General features: G+C 38.7%; 4 protein-coding genes across 6 annotated transcripts; 3 read left to right on the top strand and 1 right to left on the bottom strand.

Annotated features, from left to right (window-relative positions):
- The first annotated feature begins 787 nt into the window (after positions 1-787).
- Positions 788-5639, top strand: LOC125055385 (serine/threonine-protein phosphatase 2A 56 kDa regulatory subunit epsilon isoform-like). The gene is made up of 8 exons (XM_047657832.1): positions 788-1796; positions 2485-2681; positions 3092-3286; positions 3727-3917; positions 3992-4205; positions 4286-4405; positions 4481-4710; positions 4793-5639. The coding sequence occupies exons 1-8, from the start codon at positions 1658-1660 to the stop codon at positions 4872-4874; spliced, it is 1368 nt and encodes a 455-aa protein (XP_047513788.1). The 5' UTR covers positions 788-1657; the 3' UTR covers positions 4875-5639.
- Positions 5640-5759: 120 nt separating this feature from the next.
- Positions 5760-10597, top strand: LOC125055368. Of its 3 annotated transcripts, XM_047657821.1 has the most exons (5): positions 5760-6148; positions 6222-6536; positions 6576-7060; positions 7564-8389; positions 10473-10597. In XM_047657821.1, exons 1-5 carry the CDS (start codon positions 5977-5979, stop codon positions 10517-10519), a joined length of 1845 nt encoding a protein of 614 aa, XP_047513777.1. In that variant the 5' UTR covers positions 5760-5976; the 3' UTR covers positions 10520-10597. The 3 variants fall into 3 exon arrangements, with proteins under 3 accessions (XP_047513777.1, XP_047513761.1, XP_047513769.1); XM_047657805.1 differs by having other exon boundaries at positions 6222-7060; XM_047657813.1 differs by having other exon boundaries at positions 6222-7060; positions 7564-8413.
- Positions 10598-10707: 110 nt separating this feature from the next.
- LOC125055393 (39S ribosomal protein L9, mitochondrial) lies at positions 10708-12689 on the bottom strand. The gene is made up of 5 exons (XM_047657845.1): positions 12015-12689; positions 11784-11943; positions 11281-11450; positions 10999-11199; positions 10708-10915 (listed from the first exon to the last, which is right to left on the bottom strand). Exons 1-5 carry the CDS (start codon positions 12084-12086, stop codon positions 10757-10759), a joined length of 762 nt encoding a protein of 253 aa, XP_047513801.1. The 5' UTR covers positions 12087-12689; the 3' UTR covers positions 10708-10756.
- A 3799-nt stretch (positions 12690-16488) lies between these two features.
- Positions 16489-22882, top strand: LOC125049653 (pre-mRNA-processing factor 39). Its single transcript, XM_047649051.1, has 15 exons — positions 16489-16708; positions 16797-17351; positions 17871-18038; positions 18183-18323; positions 18485-18607; positions 18682-18843; positions 19590-19715; positions 20282-20408; positions 20488-20635; positions 20710-20857; positions 20939-21049; positions 21135-21299; positions 21371-21591; positions 21668-21936; positions 22006-22882. The coding sequence occupies exons 1-15, from the start codon at positions 16679-16681 to the stop codon at positions 22416-22418; spliced, it is 2907 nt and encodes a 968-aa protein (XP_047505007.1). The 5' UTR covers positions 16489-16678; the 3' UTR covers positions 22419-22882.

Below are 22882 nucleotides of genomic sequence, written 5' to 3'. Positions count from 1 at the left end.
TATAAATACTCATAGAGATTCAAACAGGTAAGAAATAAGCATGGGCCACAGAGTAGTGTAAAAGTAGATACGTATTATTTATATATTTTAGATAACTACTTACAAATATAATTTCGTATTAAAAGTATTTAAAATGAGAATTATTTTTTTTTGATATAGTTCATTAAAATAACAAGGACACTTAAATTATTTTTATAATAATTACATAAGCGCTTGTCTCAGAGACATATTTTATTATCCATCATTTTTAAAGAAATAGGGTTCTGGGATAGCGCTCTACTTTACTCTACTTAGCCCAGAATCCAGATATTAAGTGCTATCTAGCAGCCGGCAGTATCAAATTCTAAACCTTGAGTGTGGTGCAGAAAGCCAGGGGGAAGACAAAACTACGCAATGAGGTGCCGTAAAAAATATAAGACCAACATACCGATTCTTTTGCTGGCTACTTTAATACGTTTTCTATGCGTATTTTTCTAATATGAGTTTGAAACCGTGAATCGGAGTAAAAAGGTTTTACCCATAATATAAATATTATTTATTTGTTTCCTTCACATTTTCTGTAACATGAAATAAGTTTGAAGAAATAACAGCATTGACACAGTAACCGGTTTCTTGAAAATTTTCGGTCAATCTTGGAACGCATCCATATGTTGTCTCTAAACACAAATAGATTTTGTCTTCCGCCATTTCCTTTTTAAAATATTCTGTCTTACCAATCGTTTTGGTGGATTATTTGTAATCGATTGTTACGTTAAAATATAAAAATAATTTTAAATGTCAAATTTAAGTCCTATTAGTATTAATACGTGAAATTCATTAAAAAGAATCTCTATTGATTATCTGAACATTTTTATATCTCCATCTATTTTCAGAAATAGGTACTTTTGAGTGCTGGCGTTTTCGCAGCAAAACCAGTGATGATAATCTTTTAACTTGGTAGTTTTTTGTAAATTCATCGTTTTACGTTGCTCTCATAATCGAAATATAAATATTTTGTTCTTGTAGAAGTGCGATAGATCGAAATAAATTTGTGGTTGGCGATAAAATGCATCTTGTGTCACTGTCGGAATAGAAACGGATGGTGAGCGATGGCGAGAATACGGTGATAGATTTTTGGTGTTAAAAATTGCTCTGTGTCATTGCCATATAAGTTTTCCAATAGTTAAGATCAAAAAATAATAATTTATTTTTGCTTAATAGTGTTTTGTTTAGTTAATCTTGAACAAAATTGACGATTAGTGAGTGAAATTAAATTGTCATCGAGTGACCGGCTGATATTACACGAGGCTTCTATGTATACTATCTGACTTCTAGCTTTTGCTATTTGTGACACGCCTCATATTATAAATCTGTTTTTGAGACAGGACCTATTTTGATTTATATTAGTGATATTTTTGTGATAAAGACTTTCTAAAATTACGTAACTTTTGTGGAAACATAAAAAGTATCAAAAAGATGGCTTGAGTGTGATCACTCCATTACCGTCATGAGTGACGAAGGAATGTTTATTTAGGCTCAATTATTTTGGTTTGACTTAACGAGGAGTGCTCGTTCGTCTTATTGAATTGGCTGGAACATGCATCTTTTAGAATTCCGCAAAGTTTTAAATTGATCGTTCTCGGCTTGTCGTCACTACGGACTCTTTTATATTAGAAACATGTCTTCGGCACCGTTTGTTGATAGAATTGACCCTTTTGCTAAACGGTCTCTTAAGAAAAAGACCAAGAAGAGTCAAGGGTCATCCCGTTATCGTAACTCACAAGATGTAGAACTCTTGGCACTACCCTTACTGAAAGGTAAATTTAATCTAGTTTTTTTATATTATTAGGCAAATAATGTGAATTACATGTATGCATAAAATAAATGTAATGTGATCTGATGTCATTAAATTTATTAGTACATTGTGTAATAACAAATCATTAGGTTTAGAAATAAATAATTATATATTGAGGAACTTTAGCAAGTAATAAAAAAATGTTCAAAAAAAAAATAATATGACTGGTATAGCCCATGATTTCTATATAATATTAATAATAATTAGGTCAACAAATTCTTAAAGTTAACTTTTCATCTTTGGATTTAACATTTTATTATCTCTGTTTAAGTTAATATAACATAATGAATATAAGGAATATTAGTTTGATAAGAGACAATTATTTTCTAAATAATATGTAATTTAATTTACTCTAATAACCAAAATAATTAACCTTTGCAACAAGCCACTAGTATTGATTTGTTGGTTGGATTTGCTCACTCTATAATTATGTTAGATTTCTTGAACAGTTAAAAAAATTCTTAAATATATGTTTCTATTTGAAATACTTAATGAGCAGCGCTGTTGTATTTTTATTATACCTATACTATAAGAGTAAACCACTATTATTAGATCATTGCAATAAGGTTTGGCAATTTTTCTTAACTTCATATAACATAGGCACACCTATAGAAATTGCCTTTCTACTTCTGAATAATTTTCTCTTACAGATGTGCCAGCTACTGAACAAGAAGACTTGTTCATTCGTAAGCTGCGTCAGTGTTGTGTTGCATTTGACTTCATGGACCCTCTTGCTGACTTAAAAGGAAAGGAGATCAAACGTGCCACATTGAATGAACTTGTTGGGTATATTACTGTTGGACGTGATGTACTCACTGAACCGGTTTATCCAGAAATCATTAAAATGGTAAGTTAATTAGCATTAGCGTATATTGTACATATCTAGGATTTTTTAAAGTAAAAAATTCATTAACTGCATCTGCATTGTTGTCTATTGAGAAATGTGAAAATCAAATAACTATTAAAGTTGCTTTTTTATTGCTTGTTAATTTAAACCTCATAGCTAAATGTCAATGCATACTAATATTATTAACCCAAATAGTTAATTTGGTTAAACAAGTATAAACAATATCATGTTATGAACAAAAAATTTAGGCACAACATCGGGACACTGCTAGTATTTATATTATAAAAGAAATAAAAGACATAAATTCTTATTCAAACTTATTATTGTGTATAAAGTTGGCCTTTTAAAATATATATTATTAGCTTTAAAGTAATTAGCATACCATTGTTTAAAATATGTATTTTTCCCAGATTTCGTCCAACTTGTTCCGCACTCTACCACCAAGTGATAATCCTGACTATGACCCGGAGGAGGACGATCCGACTCTAGAGGCCTCTTGGCCGCATCTCCAACTAGTCTATGAGTTTTTTTTGCGCTTCCTTGAATCAGTGAACTTTCAGCCAACCATTGGCAAGAAAGTCATCGACCAGAAATTTGTATTGCAGGTAATACACAATATATGTGCATGATATCATCGAATGACTTAATTTTGTATATCCCATTACATTAATAAATACTTTTAAATTGACATTTCAACAATTTGGTAGTAGGTTTTAGAAGTTTCTTCTACTTTACATAATACAAATTTTACATATACAATACATATACAAATAAATAAATTATTTACAAATGTACAAAAACAATCTGTTTTGGGGTAAGGATGAATAATGCATTTGTCTCCAATATTTTTATTTGTATTTATAATATACCGAGTGAGAAGTTCTAAAATTTGGGCAAATATTGTGTCTAATATTTCACAATATGTCTAACATAACTCAATTAGACGTGCCTCCAAACGAACACTTCAGGTAAGGTTCGAGCGGTGTCTTTCTGTATTAATAAGTTTCAACTAACGGTAGATGAAATTAAATATTTTCTTGAAAAGCTTTTAGATCTGTTCGATTCCGAAGACCCTCGCGAGCGCGATTTTCTGAAAACGGTGCTGCATCGTATCTACGGAAAGTTTCTGGGTCTCCGAGCGTTCATACGAAAGCAGATCAACAATATATTCCTGCGATTCGTCTACGAAACCGAGCACTTCAACGGCGTCGGTGAGCTCCTGGAGATCTTGGGAAGGTATCTATTCGGTCTCGACCGGGTCATCGCTCCCCATTCACGGCCAACATTCACGGTGCCGCCGTGCGTTGCAGCATAATCAACGGGTTCGCGCTGCCGCTGAAGAGCGAGCACAAGCAGTTCCTGGTGAAGGTGCTCCTGCCGCTGCACAAGGTGAAGAGCCTGTCCATGTACCACGCGCAGCTGGCCTACTGCGTGGTGCAGTTCCTCGAGAAGGACGCCACGCTCACCGAGCCCGTCGTGCGCGGCCTGCTCAAGTTCTGGCCCAAGACCTGTTCCCAGAAGGAGGTATTGTTATCGCGCGTGGAATTAAAAGCTAAGTAAAGTGGAAAGGTAGGTAACGGAGATGTCTGTCTTTTCCCGAACAGGTGATGTTCCTGGGCGAGATCGAGGAGATCTTGGACGTCATCGAGCCGGCTCAGTTCGTCAAGATACAGGAGCCGCTGTTCAAGCAAATAGCCAAGTGCGTGTCCAGCCCCCACTTCCAGGTACGAGAACTTCCGACCCCCCACTCCGGTCGATTTCCGTCCGAGCGTTCTCAAACGCGCCCGTTCCGTCCGCAGGTGGCCGAGAGGGCGCTGTACTACTGGAACAACGAGTACATCGTGTCCCTGATCGAGGAGAACAATCAGGTGATCATGCCCATCATGTTCCCGGCGCTGTACCGCATGAGCAAGGAGCACTGGAACCAGTCCATCGTGACCTTCATCTACAACGTGCTCAAGACCTTCATGGAGATGAACTCGAAGCTGTTCGACGAGCTCACCGCCAGCTATAAGGCGGAGCGACAGAAGTGAGTGGGCGATCTTTTTCTTGTCGTTTTCCTCTCGTTTCGTGCGAGAGCATCGTCTCACGCGTCCGTCTTCCGCTTCCAGAGAGAAGAAGCGCGAGAAGGAGCGCGACGAGCTGTGGAAGCGGCTGGGCGAGCTGCAGCTCGGCGCCAAGCGCGCCAAGTGATGCGCCCGCTGCCCCGCCTCGCTTCGCCCCGCCGCGGGAGCCCTTTTATATTCGACCCTAGGATACTAGACTACTTTAGGATTTTTAATATTGTTAAATTGTTTAATTAAGTTAAAGTTGTATCGCGTCTGTGCCGATTCGTTCGATTCGTGCGATTCGTTCGATTCGTTCGATTCGTTCGATTCGTTCGATTGTACAAAAATGATAAAAATAGCGCTCTCGACCTTCGCGTCGTGTTAGATGCCGAATGCTGAATTCAAATGTAATTTCGTCGTCCTATCGTTTTGTATAGATACATAGTGTAAATAGGCATAAATAGGCATTTATTTATTATGAATCGATGGCGCGGCGAGTACAGAGGTGCGCGTGCGTCGCGTCGGAGTAGAACAATGCTACGGTAGATCCGATAATTTGTAAGGGAATAGTCATTAATTTGTATGATATCGCTGTAGCCGTTAATTTTCTATCGTCGCTCGCGTCGGCGCCTCTGTACGTCCGGCACGCGCCCGGCCGCCCGGCGAGCGACCGCGTATGTATGTATGTACACTATGGAGATGTCTGTTATGTAAAATGTATTAACATTGCAAAAATTATATGATCTTATATATAAATTACTATTATAGTACACAGTATGGAAATAAAAAAGTTGACTCACACAAATGGGATTCTTTGAGCGCGTACGCGGGCCGCGCTTCGACTCGCCTCACGCCTCCGCCGACCTCTTATTGTTTCCCTTCGCCAAATACACGAGAAATTTTCACCAAACTTAGTTTTTTATTTTTCGAAACGTTCAGCTCGAACCTAATCGGGCGGGAATGAGATATTCAGTGGACCTACGTTCGTTTACAATCGTATGTTTCGTATTACGACCTGTTCGGGGCCGAAGATCTGGTCCTTCGTCGGCCTCCGGTTCTCGACCTTCACGAGACGTCGTGTGTTGACCTAACGATCAGGAAAATCGATATCGGGGCATCGTCGTGCGAGCGGGTCACGTCGCCTAGACTACCGAAGGCAAACACCGCCCTCGCGCGTAGGCCCCGCTCGTATTTCGAGACTGGAACTGGAGTTGTTAAATGATTCCTTGTCTCTGCGTTTGTGCAAAATGAATAACCGCAGATCTCGAGTGTACGCGGCTCCCGTCCCGAAAATGCCACCCGGCCTGCTGGAATTAATGGAGGGGCTGAGCGAGGACGTTTTGAGAAATAACCCGTCCGATATTTATGAGTTTTGTGCGGACCACGTGAAGAGACTGCTGCAGATCCGCGACGACACACGTGAGTGCCGCCGTATTATAATGTTTTAAATATAATTTACTTTATGACCTTTGAAGTTACTGTATCTTTTTAGAGCGAAAAAAACCCACGTCTTTGCAACAGAAAATTTTAAAAGCTCAGAATATAATAAGGGAAAGAGCTATACGACGGCGCAAATGTTATGAAAAAAATTATCAAGCATTTCTAGAAGATAAGGAGACGCGACCCGCACATTACGATGTAAATAACGCGGAAGATGCGTCGGCTGAGAAATGCGAGATAGTTCAACATAATCTTCCCGCAGAAACGTCTCGTCTACGAGAAGAAATAACTCAAGAACTATTTGATAATAATATAACATATCCGAACATTGTCTCTGGCGAATGTCGCGAGCGCCAACTTGAAAATGGTAATTCTAAAAAAAATACAATTAATGAACTTGAAAATGAAAGTACGTCAGATGTCTCCGGAATCCAATTTACCAAAGGTGATGAGGTAGTTGAAAGCCCCACCGTTATTGAAAACCCCACGGTTATTGAAAACACAAACTTTTTCGATGAAGAATTGTGTTCACCAGACGTAAAAATTCTTCATAACTTGACGAGTCGAGATGATAGCGTGTCGTCAGTAACCATTGAAAATATTGACTTGGAACAAAAAATACCTAAAGAAGGAACGGACGACGCTGGACTCGCTAGAGATGGAAAATTCGAAAGCGTTAACTTCTCTGAGAAAGCGGAAAAGATGAGGGTATGTGATGAACAAGATTCCGTGTCTAGTGTCGGAGAAGCTCATCACCAGATGGATCTGGAAACGGCAGCTATAACGATTCAGAAAGTTTTTCGAACTTTCCTTTTTAAAAGTAAAACTACCAGCTTAGATGATGCCACAAACGTTGACATCAATCTTTTTATTGAAGAAAACGATTTGGAGGTAAAAGAAACTAGTTATTTAACGCTGACTTGTCTGTTTTTTTACATTTTGTTTTCTTAGAAAAAAGGTTTCTAAGGTTTACTTACCGCCAATGTATTAGTTTAAGGGTCTGTTTCACAATGTACAGATAAGTTCTACATAAGTTCCAAATTAGCTATTTATTACTTATTGGTAGGATAAACACTATTGTTGCGTTTCACGACTGTCAGATAGCGCTATTTGTCACATAAAGTCCATCATAAGCTATGAGTCCAATGAAGTGACAGATAGCACAATTTATCTTCCAAATAATTTATGCAACACATAGCTATTTCTTACTTTATCCATACATTGTGAAACAGACCCTAAATGTTGTATTTTACTTGCCTCTTTAAGTTTAATTAGTTAATACTGTAGTAGTATCTGTGAACCTGCAATAGGGGCTGCTCTTAATAACGTTTTTTCTGATTGAAATCTGATAAGAACTCTTTCGTGTATTGTAAATATACCTACTCTATTTTCAGAATGATATTAATATGACTAATAAAGAACGTCGGGGAATCAGCAGAATGGACACCGTACTTCAAACTGTGAACGAGGAGAAATCGTTATCATTATCCACCGATGACTCTTCTACTTTGTCAAGTGCAGCGACAATTATTCAGGCGCATATAAGGGGGTTTCTAGTAAGAAATAAACTAAACGTTAACAAAACCCCTTCTTCTACAGAATCTATGATAGATTCTAAAGAGTTTTCTTGTACATCTTTGGAGAAAAATAACGATCCCCAAAAGACGAAAACTGTTTTAAACATTCACATAGTGCCCGACAAAGATAATTTCACTGGGAGAGATGAGAGTTTGACGACTTCCATGGATTTATCTATGGACGATAGCCCGCATTTACTGTCTTCTCCCGCTAGTTACGATATCGTCGAACGCCGAAAACAATTAAAGCGTGAAGATGCCATTCAATCCGTTACCCCGCCGAGCAATACCAGTAGCAGTAAACTCAGCGAAGATATGGACTCCGTCAGGGACGTTGCCTGTGACGACACTAAAGAGCCGTCCGTGCGTAGTTCTTCAGGGGATGTCATTCAAAATCAAAGCAATGGAGAGGCTCACGAAGGTCGAACCGCAGTACAAATAGAAAATAACCCGATCCTACATTCCCTGGAAAAAGATGATGAAACTGTGAACGATCAAGGTCGTCGGAGCCCATTAAATATTGACAGCGTTCATAACATTCAACGTGAATGTACTAAAACTGCCAGTTTAAAGCATTCCAGTGAGTTTCATGAAGTGATATTACCCACAAAAGTTACCAGAAGTGACACGTCCGTCGTCCGTGGTGAGTGAAGACATCTTTTGTCAGGTGATAAATCATAACATATTATTGAGGCCATTGCATGATGCTTATTGCCAGTTCTGGTAGTTAGCATTTGGGTTATAGGCAATTAGTACTCACTTTAGTTTTAAAAACTTTTATATATTTTATACAACAAGAAAAACCGCCCAAAAAGGGCTGTTATCGCAGCCTGTGGACACCCATTTTTAGTGGGTGCGGTGCCAGTCTTTGAGGAAGGAGTACACTCTTACTTTGAACAATTTTAGGTCTCAGGGAAAACTCCCACTGGGAGTCGATTCCACAGTTCGCTAATATGCAAAAGAAAGTGTCTTGTAAATCGGACTGTGCAAGATTTCCAGTCATCAAGGTGATCCTGATTTAATTTTGAATTGATACGGCTCGTACGGTGTAGAAACGAGGCAGGAGGGATCCACCCAAACAATTCTTCAGAACGCTCACCATAGTACACTTAGAGAGAATCAAGCCGATCTGTAATACTTTGGAGATTGACAATTCGACAAACCCTTCGCTGAATTTGGTCAAAAGGAAGAAGAGCTGGTATTTGGGAGCACCGGCCTAGAGTTGTGAGCAGTATGCCATGAGGTCGTACTAGAGCCTTGTAGAGCCGCAAACGTTGTACCTCAGTGAAATATTGCTTAGCCCTACCCAAAAAACCCAGCTTTTTGGAAGCCAGTTTGGCTTTTCTTCCAGATGACTGCGGAATTGGATCCTCTTTCGATTTGTCAACCCCAAGCATACTGAGGCTGTGTGAAGTACTAAGGAGAGCGCCTTGTAATTGAGGAGACAAAAGGATTTTTCTTGGCAGAAAACGAACAAACCTTAGTCTTTGTAGAGTTTAACTTCACAAGGTTGCTTCACAGAAACTTTTCAGTATCGTTTCAATTTTGGAAACAATTTTGTTATGGCCGGAATATAATGTTTCGATAGTGCTGTCGTCTGCATAGAAATGCATGTTGTCGATGTTCAACAGGTCATTGATATGCAGAACGAACAGGGTGGGCGAGAGAACACAACCTTGCGGAACGTCTGCATTGATGGGTCTAGGATTGGAGCACGCTCCGTCAACTAGGACTGTAGTGCTACGTCCTACAAGAAAATTGCCAGCCATCGGCCAACCCGGTAGTTTCGACAGAAGTGCGCCATGAAGAACTCAATCGAAGGCTTTATCTTATCTTAATAGCTCTATCCATGCTAGCGGCCAATGCCTCTCCCTTGCTTTTCACAGCTCCGATCCACCTACGAGTCGGATAGGCAACACCACCAGCCGAGCGACCTCGACGAAAGTTTATTATATTTTAAATGTTCCATTTTTTGCGATTCTTTTACTGTATTTTTTTAGGTATCTACTGACAATCTGATTACCTACTGTAGATTTGAGATTATGAATAAAAAATATGACAATTTTAACTTGATTTAGTCAAAGCAAAGCAAATAGAAGGTTATTTGCACCGAGTAGATGCAAAAACCCTCCAGCCCCCATTTTCGTTCACAACTTCAGAATGTAAATTTCACTTATTATGGCATACCTACCTCAAAACAATATGAAAATGGTGGAAATTTAATGATATCTAAACTACACCCATATACAGACAGTTCAACCCGAGATAGTATACGAAAACCTTTTCTGGACTTAATTTATTTGAATGTTGTAGCTATTAAATAATTTGCCTTGGTAAATTTTGAGTTTGTAGTTATACAAGTATTGAATTTTGACGTTAAAAATCTTGTAAATTAATTGGTTTTTTTAAAGAAATTTCTAATTAATTCAAGAAAATCGAATTTACATATAAAAATTGTTCTTAGGGCTAGAATGAGGGACTTTTATATTTTTCGAAAAAGAATTCGAACCTGAAACTCCACAGCATTCGCCAACTCACTGCTGTTATGGGTTGCCTCCTGTGCGCCTACAAGCTAATTTCTACTTCTCATGCTATTTTACAAATTAAATCCACGAAAACCCCGAGGCTCAGTACAGTTAATTTACTCGCATTTGAGAACCTAGTGCTAACTAGGCTTCAGGTACCAGGTAAAACATATATTCATTTACGGTTTATTTTTTTTTCAGAATTTAATAATGTCTTGGCATACCTTCTTCTCTGGGATTTCACATAAATAGGAAGAGTTTGAGATTTACTTATGCACGCTGCTAAACTGTTCTTTTCATTACAAACAATTATACTATTAGCATTATCTAAGATGTTTCTTATTTTGTTCCATTTCTTTTAAGCTTAAGTAAACAGTAACCCTAATACTTAACGTTTACCAGCTTCAAGTTTTCATGCTAAAAAGAAACAAACAAAATATTTCAATAATTTATGACCTATAAAAAACCCTAATGGTTCAATAACCTCATTCAGGTAGAGTCATTTTTGCTAAAATTTCAGCTTGTTCTGGAAAAAGAGCCTCTAAAGGCTTTTTCCAATGAAACTCTTCCCAAGGCAGCCTCTCTAAACCTGTAGCCCAATGGTGGATGCGGCATCTTACATTTACTTCTTCTTTATTATTTATCTGAAATATAATAATGTATAGATAGATTTTAATAAAGAGTAAAAATCTAATTAATGTCTAATGTCATATTCAGTCAATCTCACTTTAACTGTAATGAAAAACTCCTTTTCTTGTAAAGTTAAATCTGGTCCTGTGATTTCTTTTGGAGGCATTATAATAGCCCCTTCGGGTACTATATAACCAGCTTTTCGCAATGATGTTTTAATATGCCAAGTCTCAAGTTTCCATGGTGTAGTCTTATTCATAGTTATTTGTAAAACTATTCGCGATAAACAGTTAATTGTCTGAAATAAGTTTTTATATAAAATTTGGTTTAAGCGTAAGTATTATATAACAGATGTTAAGATGAATATAAAAAAAATTACTCTTTGGACATAAGGGGAACTAAAATCAGATGATTCCCTTGATTTATTTTCAGCAGCTTTGTACTTTTGTAAGTTGTCCGGTGTTGCATATACAGCAAGACCAGGAAGTAAAAATTCTTTATATGCAACATTAGGACGCAAACTTAATATATCTCCGACATTGCCAGCACCTGAAATTATATATTTAAATAAAAATTCTAAAATGTCAAGTAATTCTCTATAAATATATATAAAACTATAGTAAATTTGGTCTAAATGTAAGCATAAAGGTAATGGGTACATATTTGGTGGTGGTACAAGTAGTACTTTGTTCATTATGACAAGTGCCCACTGCTAAAATGTAATAACACTATATGTGGCAACAGAACAGATTATATAGTTAATTGCAAAGGATCAAGGACTGGGCAGGAAGGATTTTGGTACAACAATGCAACTACATCCCCATGTAAAAGATTCTAATCAATTGATTATTTATTACAATTGTCCTCATAATTATTACTTACCGTCAACAAATTGATTTAATATTACTTTTAAGTCAGGTTTTTTATTAACATTTGTATCTTCAATTAAATCATAAACAAAATGCCTTGCTTTTAATTTTGGTACTCTTCCATTCTTTTTGTGCAGTGGTGGTGGCCATCGTCTCTTAAGGATGAACGTATTCTGTCAAATATAAGAATAAGGGTAATATGTACATTAAGATGCATCACAATTATTAAAAAAAATTTGCTTACTCTAGTTTGTTGGAAGAATGAAGCTTGTTCTATGAAGGTACTTTTATTTAGTAAAGCACGTAATCCCAACATTTTTAAAAGTTAAAACGTCCACGACGGCGAGCCCACGTTTTTTCTGTCTAAGGTCCCTAATCCCTATTTAAGTTTTAAAAACGATTGAAATTTTAGGTAAGAAATTTAATTTGTGGTTAGTTAAATAGTTATAGGCTATAGCCAATAGTGTATGCCGGACTAGGGAGTATTGAGTAGTGACTAGTGACTAGGGATGGCGATCTGAGATCGATTAATCGAAGAATCGATTTTTCGAGCAGAAAATATCGATTTTTTAAATCGATATGAAGTACTGTGTCGATTCACTGAATCGATATATCACCCTTGAAAATCGACATTCGATTTTTTCTGTTTTGGTATAAACCATACAATTATTTGCATTTAGTTGAATGTGCCTGAATTATAAGAGTGCTGCCGGTTAAAGAGTTAACTACTCATAAACTCGCGAGATGGCTGTATGTTTAGTATCCTTTACTCGCCTCTCTTTAATAAAAAAGTTACGTTTGTAGTCTTTGACTTTATGTATTTATAATCTGTGACGATTGATATTGCATTATTCATTTGTTGTTGTCGTTTAATGAATACTGTTATTAGCGTAATATAAGTATTTTCATGATTGATTTTCATCAGATTTTCATGTAGTTTTTGTTGCGAAATAATAACTAATTCAGAGTAGGTAAGTAAATAAGTAAAGCGCTTCTTATTTTTTACTTTTTTGCAATCAATAAAAACATTCAGTATATAAATACTTATTTTTTTTTTATAGTTGATCTTATAGTTTGATACGGTAATAAAAATAATTGTTATTTTTGAATTCCCTGATTTTATTGATAAGATATCGTTAATTGCAATATTAATCTTGTTTTTAGTAAAATTGATACAAATTTACATTGTAAACGCAAACTTGAAAAAAAGATCGATTTTTTAAGAATCGATTTTGTAGGCCTCGATTTTTTCGTGAATCGATTCATTAGACTACGATTCGAATCGATTTAAAAATCGATCTTTTTCGTAAAGAATCGCCATCCCTACTAGTGACTAGTGAGTAGTGACTATTATAGTGGGATCAGCAGTGTTACCAACTCGAATTTTATCGAGTAGGTAGATACATTTCAAAACTTGGTAGTTTCCAACCATCTTCAATTCGAAAAGTAGGTAGATCTACCAACTATAAAGTAATCACTAATAGTATTTAAGGTAAAAAAATGAATATTAATGTTTAATATATATAACAATATTCATAAAAAATCAAAGCATGTTATAGATTGAAGAGATCAATATAACATAATTTACTTGACAATGGGGGCCGGAAACTGAAATGCTTAATCCAACCTGCATATTATGTTTCTTTTTCCCAGAATTTTAAATATTTTTGATCGTAATGAATTTTCCTCAATTTTCGTGGAGGAGAATTTTCTTCATTTTCACTTTCATTACTAATCATTTTATTTTTTAATGTTTAGATAGACCATTTAAAGTATTTTAAAATACTTTATTTAATAACATTCAACGCTGCGATTTACATACATAGTAAGTTCATGAGAGTCTTGATTCTTGAAGTTAGTCATTAGTCGAAACTCGCAATAAATAAGCCGAGGTTTCTTATTGTCTGATGTATATCGATATATTTTAACTATCAAGAACGCAAAAGCGCGCTGTTTTTAACTTATTGTGGGCATAAAAGAAAATAAAACAATTAAATTTATAAACAAAAAGTTGGTGGATTTTCTTTATAAGGTAGTAGATTTAATAAAAATCCTAAAAGTTGGTAGATCTACCTACAAGTTGCTAGATTTACCTAAAAAGTTGATAAGAATTGGTAACACTAGGGATCAGGGATGTAGCAACTAGCAACTTATAATCAATGAATAGTGATGCCATTGCCAAATGCCAATTGCCAACTCCTACAGAAGTCAGAGTGTCCCCCTAGGACCAACTTCAAATATTCCTACATATCGACTACAAACCTTGAGATTTCAAATACGAATTAAAGATACATTTAAGTAGGGATGTGACATTCTGCATAAAAAATCGATTTTTGAAGTTATACTTCTTTAGGCGCGTTATGAAAAATTGATGACAGTGAAATTTTACGATGCGCGCGCATCTGAGACACAACATTATCAGTGTGATTATAGCCGGCGCAAACGAGATGGGAATAAGACAATCTACAAGTAAAAAGAAATAGAATATGCGTGAAGTTAGCAGCTATGCCAAGAATTTTGAATGACTATAATGACATTTACCTTATAAACAAATAAAGGAGTTTTAATTATTTTTTCAAGTTAAAAGGTTATTACCTAGTTATTTTCATTATACAAGTGCGAATTTTATATGTGCGTCTGAACTATAATCAGAAGTGATTTAAATTGAATATTTAAATCAATACTAATTAATATTAGAAAATAAATGTGAAAAAACTGTGCTCATCAACCACCTTCCTGGCTCTCACTGCTGCTCCACGCAGTGTATTTTGAGATGAGGGCACTGTTGGTAGTGAGGTAGGTTCCTCTTTTAAATCAATGGCTATATTGTGCAATACTGCCAAAGCTACAACATACATCTTAGTGTTTGGTAAGATGTTCTAAATATATAATAATACATATATACTTTTAACTTAATAGAATTTATGTTACACTTAATGTAAGAGAATAATAATAAATATTTATTTATTTAATTTTTCTAATGTAAACTGAACTTTATTGACTATATTGACTCCTTTTCCAGTCTTTGATTAATTGTAATTAATTATTTGCATGCAATCAAAAACTATTTTTAATAACGCCAAAGAAGTATAACTTCTTACGCGCGTACATAAGTACACGGACCCTTTTTTTTATTAATCGATTGTTTTCTTAGCCTGAAAAATCGATTAAAAAATAATCGATGTTTCCTAAGTTTTGAATTCATTTCAAAATAAACACGTTACATATTTTATTTATCATGGTCTTATTCATTAAAAATAAACAATAGAAATTGACACAAAGTAAAGTTTGAGATTAATCAAAATCGAAATTAACCTAATCTCGTTTTGATAGATTTTGGTGAAATTTGATAGATGAGTTTATGCCTTTATACTTTTGTTGTCTTTTTTATTGTATGTAACATTTTACTTTTAAATTATAGTGTTCAATTCAAATTTAAGTTTTTATAAAATTAACTGGTTTTATCATCCTTTCGATGTTTTATAAAAACACATCAATGCATCGAGTATATTAATATATCTTCAAAGCATCGGATCTATTCAATGTATTGTAAACATCGATGTATATCGAATATCCCTAATAGTTCGGGGTCCGGGTTATAAAAGATCAGACATAATGTCTGGAGGTGGCAGATGAAAAATCGACAATGATTCAGTTTCAATTATAAAAAGAATCGATTATTTTATAACATTAAAATCGCAAACAAAAATTGATTTTAATCCATTATTTCCATAATCGATTATTTTTTCACATCCCTAATCAATACCTCACCAAAGCATCATATCTTTTCGATGTCTCGCATAGTAAACATCGATGTATATCAAATATCCCTAATAGTTTGAGCTTATAAAGGATCAGACAATGTCGAGAGGTGGCAGATTAAAAATCGACTATGATTGATTTTCAATTATAAAAATAATCGATTAATAATATTTTTTCACATCCCTACATTTAAGTAGTATAAAATAGCTGTAGTAGTTAGGTATGTGGGTGCATTTTACACATTTACATGTATTCACCAATTGTGCTAATATGTATAATTATTATATTTCTTAACTTGTCTTTCTTTAAATTTAGTTTATCTAACTTTAAAGAAAGACAAGTTCTTTCTTTCTTTCTTCTTTTCGTTTTCTTTTCATACATTATTTTTAGAGATTTTTATACTTTTCTAACCGTTGAGCTATTATTTCGATCTTGGGGCATTAGTTATAGCCTCGCTTGGATTTTATATTTAGTTAGGTTGATTCGAGGATATAAATTGTACAGAAACGTGCGTTTTTACACGCTTTATTTTTAAGATTTTAAAAGGACCACATAAAAATCCACCTAAATAAATATACTCCTTAAAATCCCCCTAGACATTAATTTGGGGGATTAACCCTTCATCACTGTTGGCATCACTGTTCTAGTTTAGACAATTGATAAATTAGTTACATTGTACTGACTAATGACTACTGTGAACTCAGAACTGTCTACTTATAACTTAAGTCTTAAGTCTTAACTGTACTTCAAGTTGAAAGTTCATTGGCAAATCTTACGCTTACGTTACAGGCAATAAAATTCGTACATAACTCGGATTTTAAAATTAATGTTTTGCAAACATTGTATATTAATATACGATAAACGCAGTAAAATACATTGAATCTACTGTAATTACAGTGTAACATTACCACTATCCCATTTCTTGTAGAATAGACTAGTAAAGAATTGATGATATACTCTTTGACTAATGACTAGCATCTCTGCATCTTATACATATCGATGACTGATGTATATATAGTACTAGTATATGTTAAAATTGAGTTTTTTCACAGATAATTTGTCTGTTTGTCAATAAGTTATTTTGTTAAAAAATTAACAAGGTTTAAGTGTGCTGGCTTAACTATAAAATAACAAGAGAAAAGCAAAATGGAAGACGACGCAAGTTCAGAATTACAGGTGTGTACATATTATTTTGAGGTTATAGAAATTTCTATTTAAAAGCTGTTTAAGTTGAGTATTGGCATTCATGGTCATTTGTTTGCAGAACTGTTTATCAGAAAACCCCATGGAAACAGATGAAAGTCCCTTGATAAATGAGAACTCGAACGGGCTCTCACATTTGCTCACAGATGGAGAATTTAGCGGCGTTGATGCTGCCGTTGACGAGTCGTCCGTATCAAACCAGGGTTTTCTTAACGCAGTTGAATTGTCTGCCGGTAGCGTAGGCGATTATCTAGAAAGCAACGCTGAAGGTTACAACACAGATTCTTTTGATGTAGGAGATATGGCAGTAAACTTTCCTACTGATTCTATGGATGCTGATTCCCGTTTGAGTGCTGCTTTTAAACTTAATGACTACAGTGAAAGTGATTCTAAGCAAAATGATAACGAAATGTCTAATGGTGAGTATCCAGTTCATGAGAGTATGGAAATAAATGATGTTGACAACAGTGAAGATAACTCTAAAGGTTGTAATAAAACTGAAAGTAGTAATCAGAATGCAAAAACTGTGTGTAGTACTTCTGAAGATGTCATCCCGGTCACGCCAAATGATATCCCAGAGTCTTATGATACTGATGTAGATGGATCGCAAACTAAGGTATTTGTAATTTTTTCTTGCATTGTTTCCTTTATAAGTGTAGGCCTTTAGCATGACTACTTTTACTCAGACTTACTTTTTTACTTTGCCTTTTGATTCTCTTTTTTGTACATATTCTTCTGTAATCTAGTCTTACTTAAGCTAATAAACGGTTATAGTCTTATGCCTTCCCATTGTTATTACTTAATTTTAAGTCCACTTACTAAAGTACATTTAATCACTTTTCACATTCAACTTAAAGTTGTTCAAAAGGTTGCTCCTGTATCGAGTCTACACACTAGCTAGAGAAGCTGGGTGACATGTTTCCTTATTTCTTTGTTGTCGCTTTCTGTTATTAAGGATACAGACCCTTACTAATACCCAATACCCTCGTTTGGAATTCTAGTGTAATTTCAACATTACCTTTGCTAGTGCCACCCCATTGATGGATACCATTAGTCAATATTGGTAAATTATGAGGTTTTCTTAGTATTCCATTACGATTCTGCAATTTTTATGTTATTTCTTATCATATTTTAGCAAGAAGCTGAATTTCATGAAACTGGTCCTGCTAGTAAAATGTGTGAGAATAGTTCTAAAGATAAACCAAAACCAGAAAAGTCTGCACAACCAGATGATGAAGCAAAACAAAAGGAAAAAGTTAAACAAGTCAAAACAGTTGAACAAGATGAGGACGGGAGTTCTAAAGTAATTGCACAAAATTCATTAATCCTTAACTTTACAGACCCCATTACTTATTAAAATCTGTGTGCTCATTTGCTTGTTTTCAAAAATTTACATTGCAGAGCAAACGAGCAAGGGTATATATTAATTAGATTGTCATTATTATAGATTGGTGGTGCAGAGGAAACAGAAGTGGTTTCAGAAGATGAATTACCAGTCGTGCAAAAGCCGAGCGTTAAAGATGCGGAAAATGTGTCCGACGATGAACTACCAGGCCCTAAGCCAGCTGAACTTCCCGCTGACACTGAAGTGACTATATATTCTTGATTATTACTTTGATACTAAATAAATTGATACTTTCTACCACACAGTATAATCTTCTCTCATGAACACTTTTCGAAATTTCCACTAATGTAGCAACAAATCTTTTCTTTCTCCGTAATGGTAATAGCGTTCCACTTTTATTTCAGGTGGTATCTGAAGATGAATTGCCAGCATCAAAAAAAGAAACAAATCGTAAGAGAAAGCCAGACGAAGGAGCGGATTATGATCCAGAATCTCCAACATCGGAAAAGAAACAAGCGGTCGCTAAGGTTTGTACATATTTTACAGATATCAGCCTAGAAAGCTGCACGTACTCGTCGACTGTTATATCATTTATTTTTAGAACGGGGAGAGCAAACCGATTCCTGCCGAAAAGAGATCTTCAATAGACGAAAAGCCCAAGAAGAAAGCGCTGCCGGAACTGGACAAGTATTGGAAAGTAGTCAACGATGATCCCACTGATTTCACCGGTTGGACTTATCTATTGCAGTATGTCGACCAAGAGGTGAGTTGCACATCGATACCTTTGGGTTCAGTCGTCTTATAAGTCTAAAACATACTTAGGAAGAAGAACGTATCGAATTTTGTCATACGGAAGTCCTCTATCGCGTTTCCACCAAAGTAAAATGTATTATCTACATTTTATTTTTATATACATATAATATATTATATACTACTCCATGCAAATTTTAGTGGAGTTTGAGTAATGCTACTTTCATTCTGAACTGAGAAGAACGCAGTGACGATGCCGATCGGCTCCATCTTTAATAAAGAAATATTGATGTCCACGATGAATTAATATTTATTATTTAATTAAAGTGGTATACTTTAATTAAATCTACCAGTGTAAAATATATGTGCGACATAATCGCAACTTGCAAACGTAAAACTTGTCATGACGGCGGCCATCGATCGCCGTCTTTGATCAAAAACGTGTCGATCGTACATCTGAGACGTCGGTTGTGCGTAAGTTATAAAGTACTTGTTCGGGTTTACAACATCAATTTAAAATTGACTTTGAACGATACGTTAAATGCGTCTCGGCGTAACGGTCTATTTGTAATTATATATTTTTTTTAATGCCGTTCCGATAAAGTTTAAAATGATGACCATTCTTGCTAATCTCTGTGCTTCGTGAAGCTACGAGAACCGAACGTCATGTGGATAGGCAAGGGCCAGCTGACGAACGACGTAGGTCCGAGGAGGCGCCGCGCGGACGGACCGGGCGATGACGAAATCGTGTTGTTTCAGAGCGACGTGGAGGCCGCCCGCGAGGCCTACGACGCGTTTCTGTCCCATTACCCTTATTGCTACGGGTACTGGAGGAAATACGCCGATTACGAAAAGCGTAAAGGAAGTAAAAAGAAATGCCTCGAGGTGAGTACCCGCGCCTGTCTCGCGTTCGTTTTGGTAAGGACAAAAATACTTAATAGAATTGATATGACTTAACAGTTTTTGTAATAATTTGAGTCGTAACACATGTGCAATTGCTTTTTTTTCCCAACAGTGCGACGAGGCCAAAGGCTACAGTACATCTAAACAGGAAGAGTTACCTAGGCGTAGATATAGTGACCGGTGTGTCGTGGTGCTGGTGGTGCTTTGATATTGTATTTACTGGTGTTTGTACGTTTATTTAAGTCGTGTACTCGATTGAAATACTGTACCGTGTCAAATATTTAAGTTTTGAACATGAATTGAATAACTTAAGTTAAGCTAATAATTGACGGCACTAGCGCGGAGCGACAGGTCCTAGATCGGGTCCGCCGCCGGTCGGCCTCTGAGGGAGACGGCGACGGGCAGCGACGGCCAGGTGCGATCAGGTGTCTTCACAATACAAAATTATATTGTCAATACGATTGAATGCTATTGAATAATCCCTTGCTTCTCGCGCGCTCTCGGCGCTCGGCCCCCCCGCCGCGTTCTGACGCCTTCTGCGCTTTCAGGTGTTGGAAAGGGGGCTCAGAGCCATCCCTCTGTCGGTGGACCTCTGGATACACTATCTCAATCATATCAAAAGCACTAGACCCGAGGAGCACGCCCACATCCGCTCGCAGTACGAACGCGCCGTAGGTGAGTTCGCCCGGCTCCGATCGAAACGCACGATCCGTAATGTGACGTCGTGACCGTAATCGAATCGAAACTCTTCCAGAGGCCTGCGGCTTAGAGTTCCGCTCCGACAGGCTCTGGGAGTCCTACATCAAGTGGGAAGCCGAAAACGGGTCGGCCCTCAACGTCACCGAGATCTACGATCGCCTGCTCTCGACCCCGACGCTCGGATACACCTCTCATTTTGACAAGTGAGTGGGAACTCCTTTCCCGAACGGGCCCCGCCGGTCGGGAGCCCGGTCCCGGCCTAACCTTAGTCCGTCAGCTTTCAGGAGCACGTGATGTCGGAGCCCGTGGCGGGCGTGGTGAGCCGCGAGGAGCTGGTGCGTCTGCGGGCCGAGGTGCGCGAGGGGGGCGGCCGGGCGCCGGCCGTGGACCTGCCTCCGGGGGAGGACGAGCCCGTGGACCACGTCGTACGTATTTATTTCTCGTTTCTTGTTCGATTTGTCAACCGAACCTGACGAACGCACTGACGTACGACTCGTGCCCGACAGGCATCCGAAGAAGAGGCGCAGGCGATCAAGGAGCGCGTGATCGCAGCTCGGAGGAAGGTGCACAAGAGCACCGGAGAAGAAGTGGCCGCTCGATGGACCTTCGAGGAGGGGGTGAGGGGTTTCTTTTAATCTTCGATACGGTCAGAAGAAAAGGATTAACGCGCCACTTTATTACCTAATTATCACAAATGTTCAGATAAAACGTCCATACTTCCACGTGAAGCCGCTGGAGCGGTGCCAGCTGAAGAACTGGAAGGCCTATCTGGAGTGGGAGAAGCAGCACGGCTCCTTCGAGAGGGCGCTGGTGCTACACGAGCGGTGTCTCATCGCCTGCGCTCTCTACGAAGAGTTTTGGATGAGGGTAGGTGCACCTTCGTGAGAGCGGCCGAAGCGCCTTTCGATAGACACGTCTGAAGCCGATCTCTCCGTCAGTTGATCAAGTTCCTGGAAGAGAAGTCGGAGGGCGCCCCCGAACTGGTGTCGCTGGAGCGCGAGGTCCTGGAGAGGGCCTGCACCGTGCACCACCACGACAAGCCCGAGCTGCATCTGCACTGGGCGCACTTCGAGGAGGCGCACGGCCACCCCGCCCGCGCCGCCGAGATCCTCGACCGCATCGAGAAGACCTGCCCGCAACTCGTGCAAATCCAGTACAGGTAGGCCGACGGACGGGCTTCGCCCTTCCCTCTCGCCCTTCGCTCTCGCGCCGAGCTGACGCTCCTCCTTCGGCAGGCGGATCAACCTGGAGCGGCGTCGAGGCGATCTCGACAAGTGCGTCCGCCTGTACGAGGGCTACATCGCCGCCGCCAAGACCAAGTCGGTGGCCTCGGCCCTCTCCGTGAAGTACGCCCGGTTCCTGACACACGTCAAGAGGGACCCGGCGGCCGCCCGGAAGGCGTTGGACGACGCCGTGGAACGCGATCCCCTCGACGCCAGGCTGCATCTGCAGAGGCTGGATCTCGCCGTGCACTGTCCGGACACGCCTTACGAACGACTGGAAGGTGAGCGACGGATTTCAGGTTCCTTCGGTGATAGAAATTTCCCGGCTGAAAAACTGAATCTCCCCGCAGAACTGGTGAGCTCCTACGAGAAGCGAGAGGGCGCCGACCCCGAGACGAGCGCCCGCTTCGCGTGGCGCCGGCGGGAGCTGGCCGAGGAGCTGGGGGGAGCCGTCGACGCCCGGGCCGCCCATCGGCACGCCAGGGCCCTCGACCGACACCTGCGCAAGAGAGCCCGCAAGGACAAGCACGAGGCGCCTCCCGCGCAGCAGACGTCGGCCGCGGCGGACGGCAAGAAGAAGGACGGCGCCGCGGCCGCGACGAGCGCGACCGCGACGAGCGGCGCCTACTACGGCGGCGCGGGCGCGGCGGGCCAGTACGACCAGTCCTACGCGCAGCCCTACCAGCCGCCCTGGGGCTACCAGCAGCCGCCGGCCGCCTACCAGCCCCACGCCCCTTGGCCCCAGTACCCCAACTACTACTAGCGACCGAGAGAACGCTTCCCTTTAGCCCGAGATGACTGACGAACTACAATTGAACATTTCACGTCGACGAAAGAAGTGCATTGCGTTTTCATCGCTACCGCGGTCTGGTCCGGCTCGAGCGGGTGTGCTCGGAATGTTTCTTCTTTCAGCGTGACGTACTCGAGTAATTGTAGCATTCAATATGCGAAAGACCACTGATGCGGTCCGCATATCGACGACGATCCGATGTCGTCTCGCGCTATCACGTTCCGTCTTTACGGACGGCGGTGACCCCCTCGTTTTGAAGTTTTCGTGGCTTTAATTAATAGCTAAATAAGAAACGGACGTTTTAATTATACTCTGACGATAAAAAACATAGAATACGTTCGTAATTTAGGTTTACGGATTAGTATTAAGATATGGAAATAGTTCCCTAAAATTATTGTAACATTTTTCAAGTTATTTCAATAAATAGGTGACATATA

Source organism: Pieris napi, chromosome 1 (assembly GCF_905475465.1).
Source record: "Pieris napi chromosome 1, ilPieNapi1.2, whole genome shotgun sequence".
NCBI classification, from domain to species: Eukaryota; Metazoa; Arthropoda; class Insecta; order Lepidoptera; family Pieridae; genus Pieris; species Pieris napi.
The sequence above is the reverse complement of the archived record's forward strand: the minus strand, read 5'-3'. Positions and strand labels throughout refer to the sequence as shown.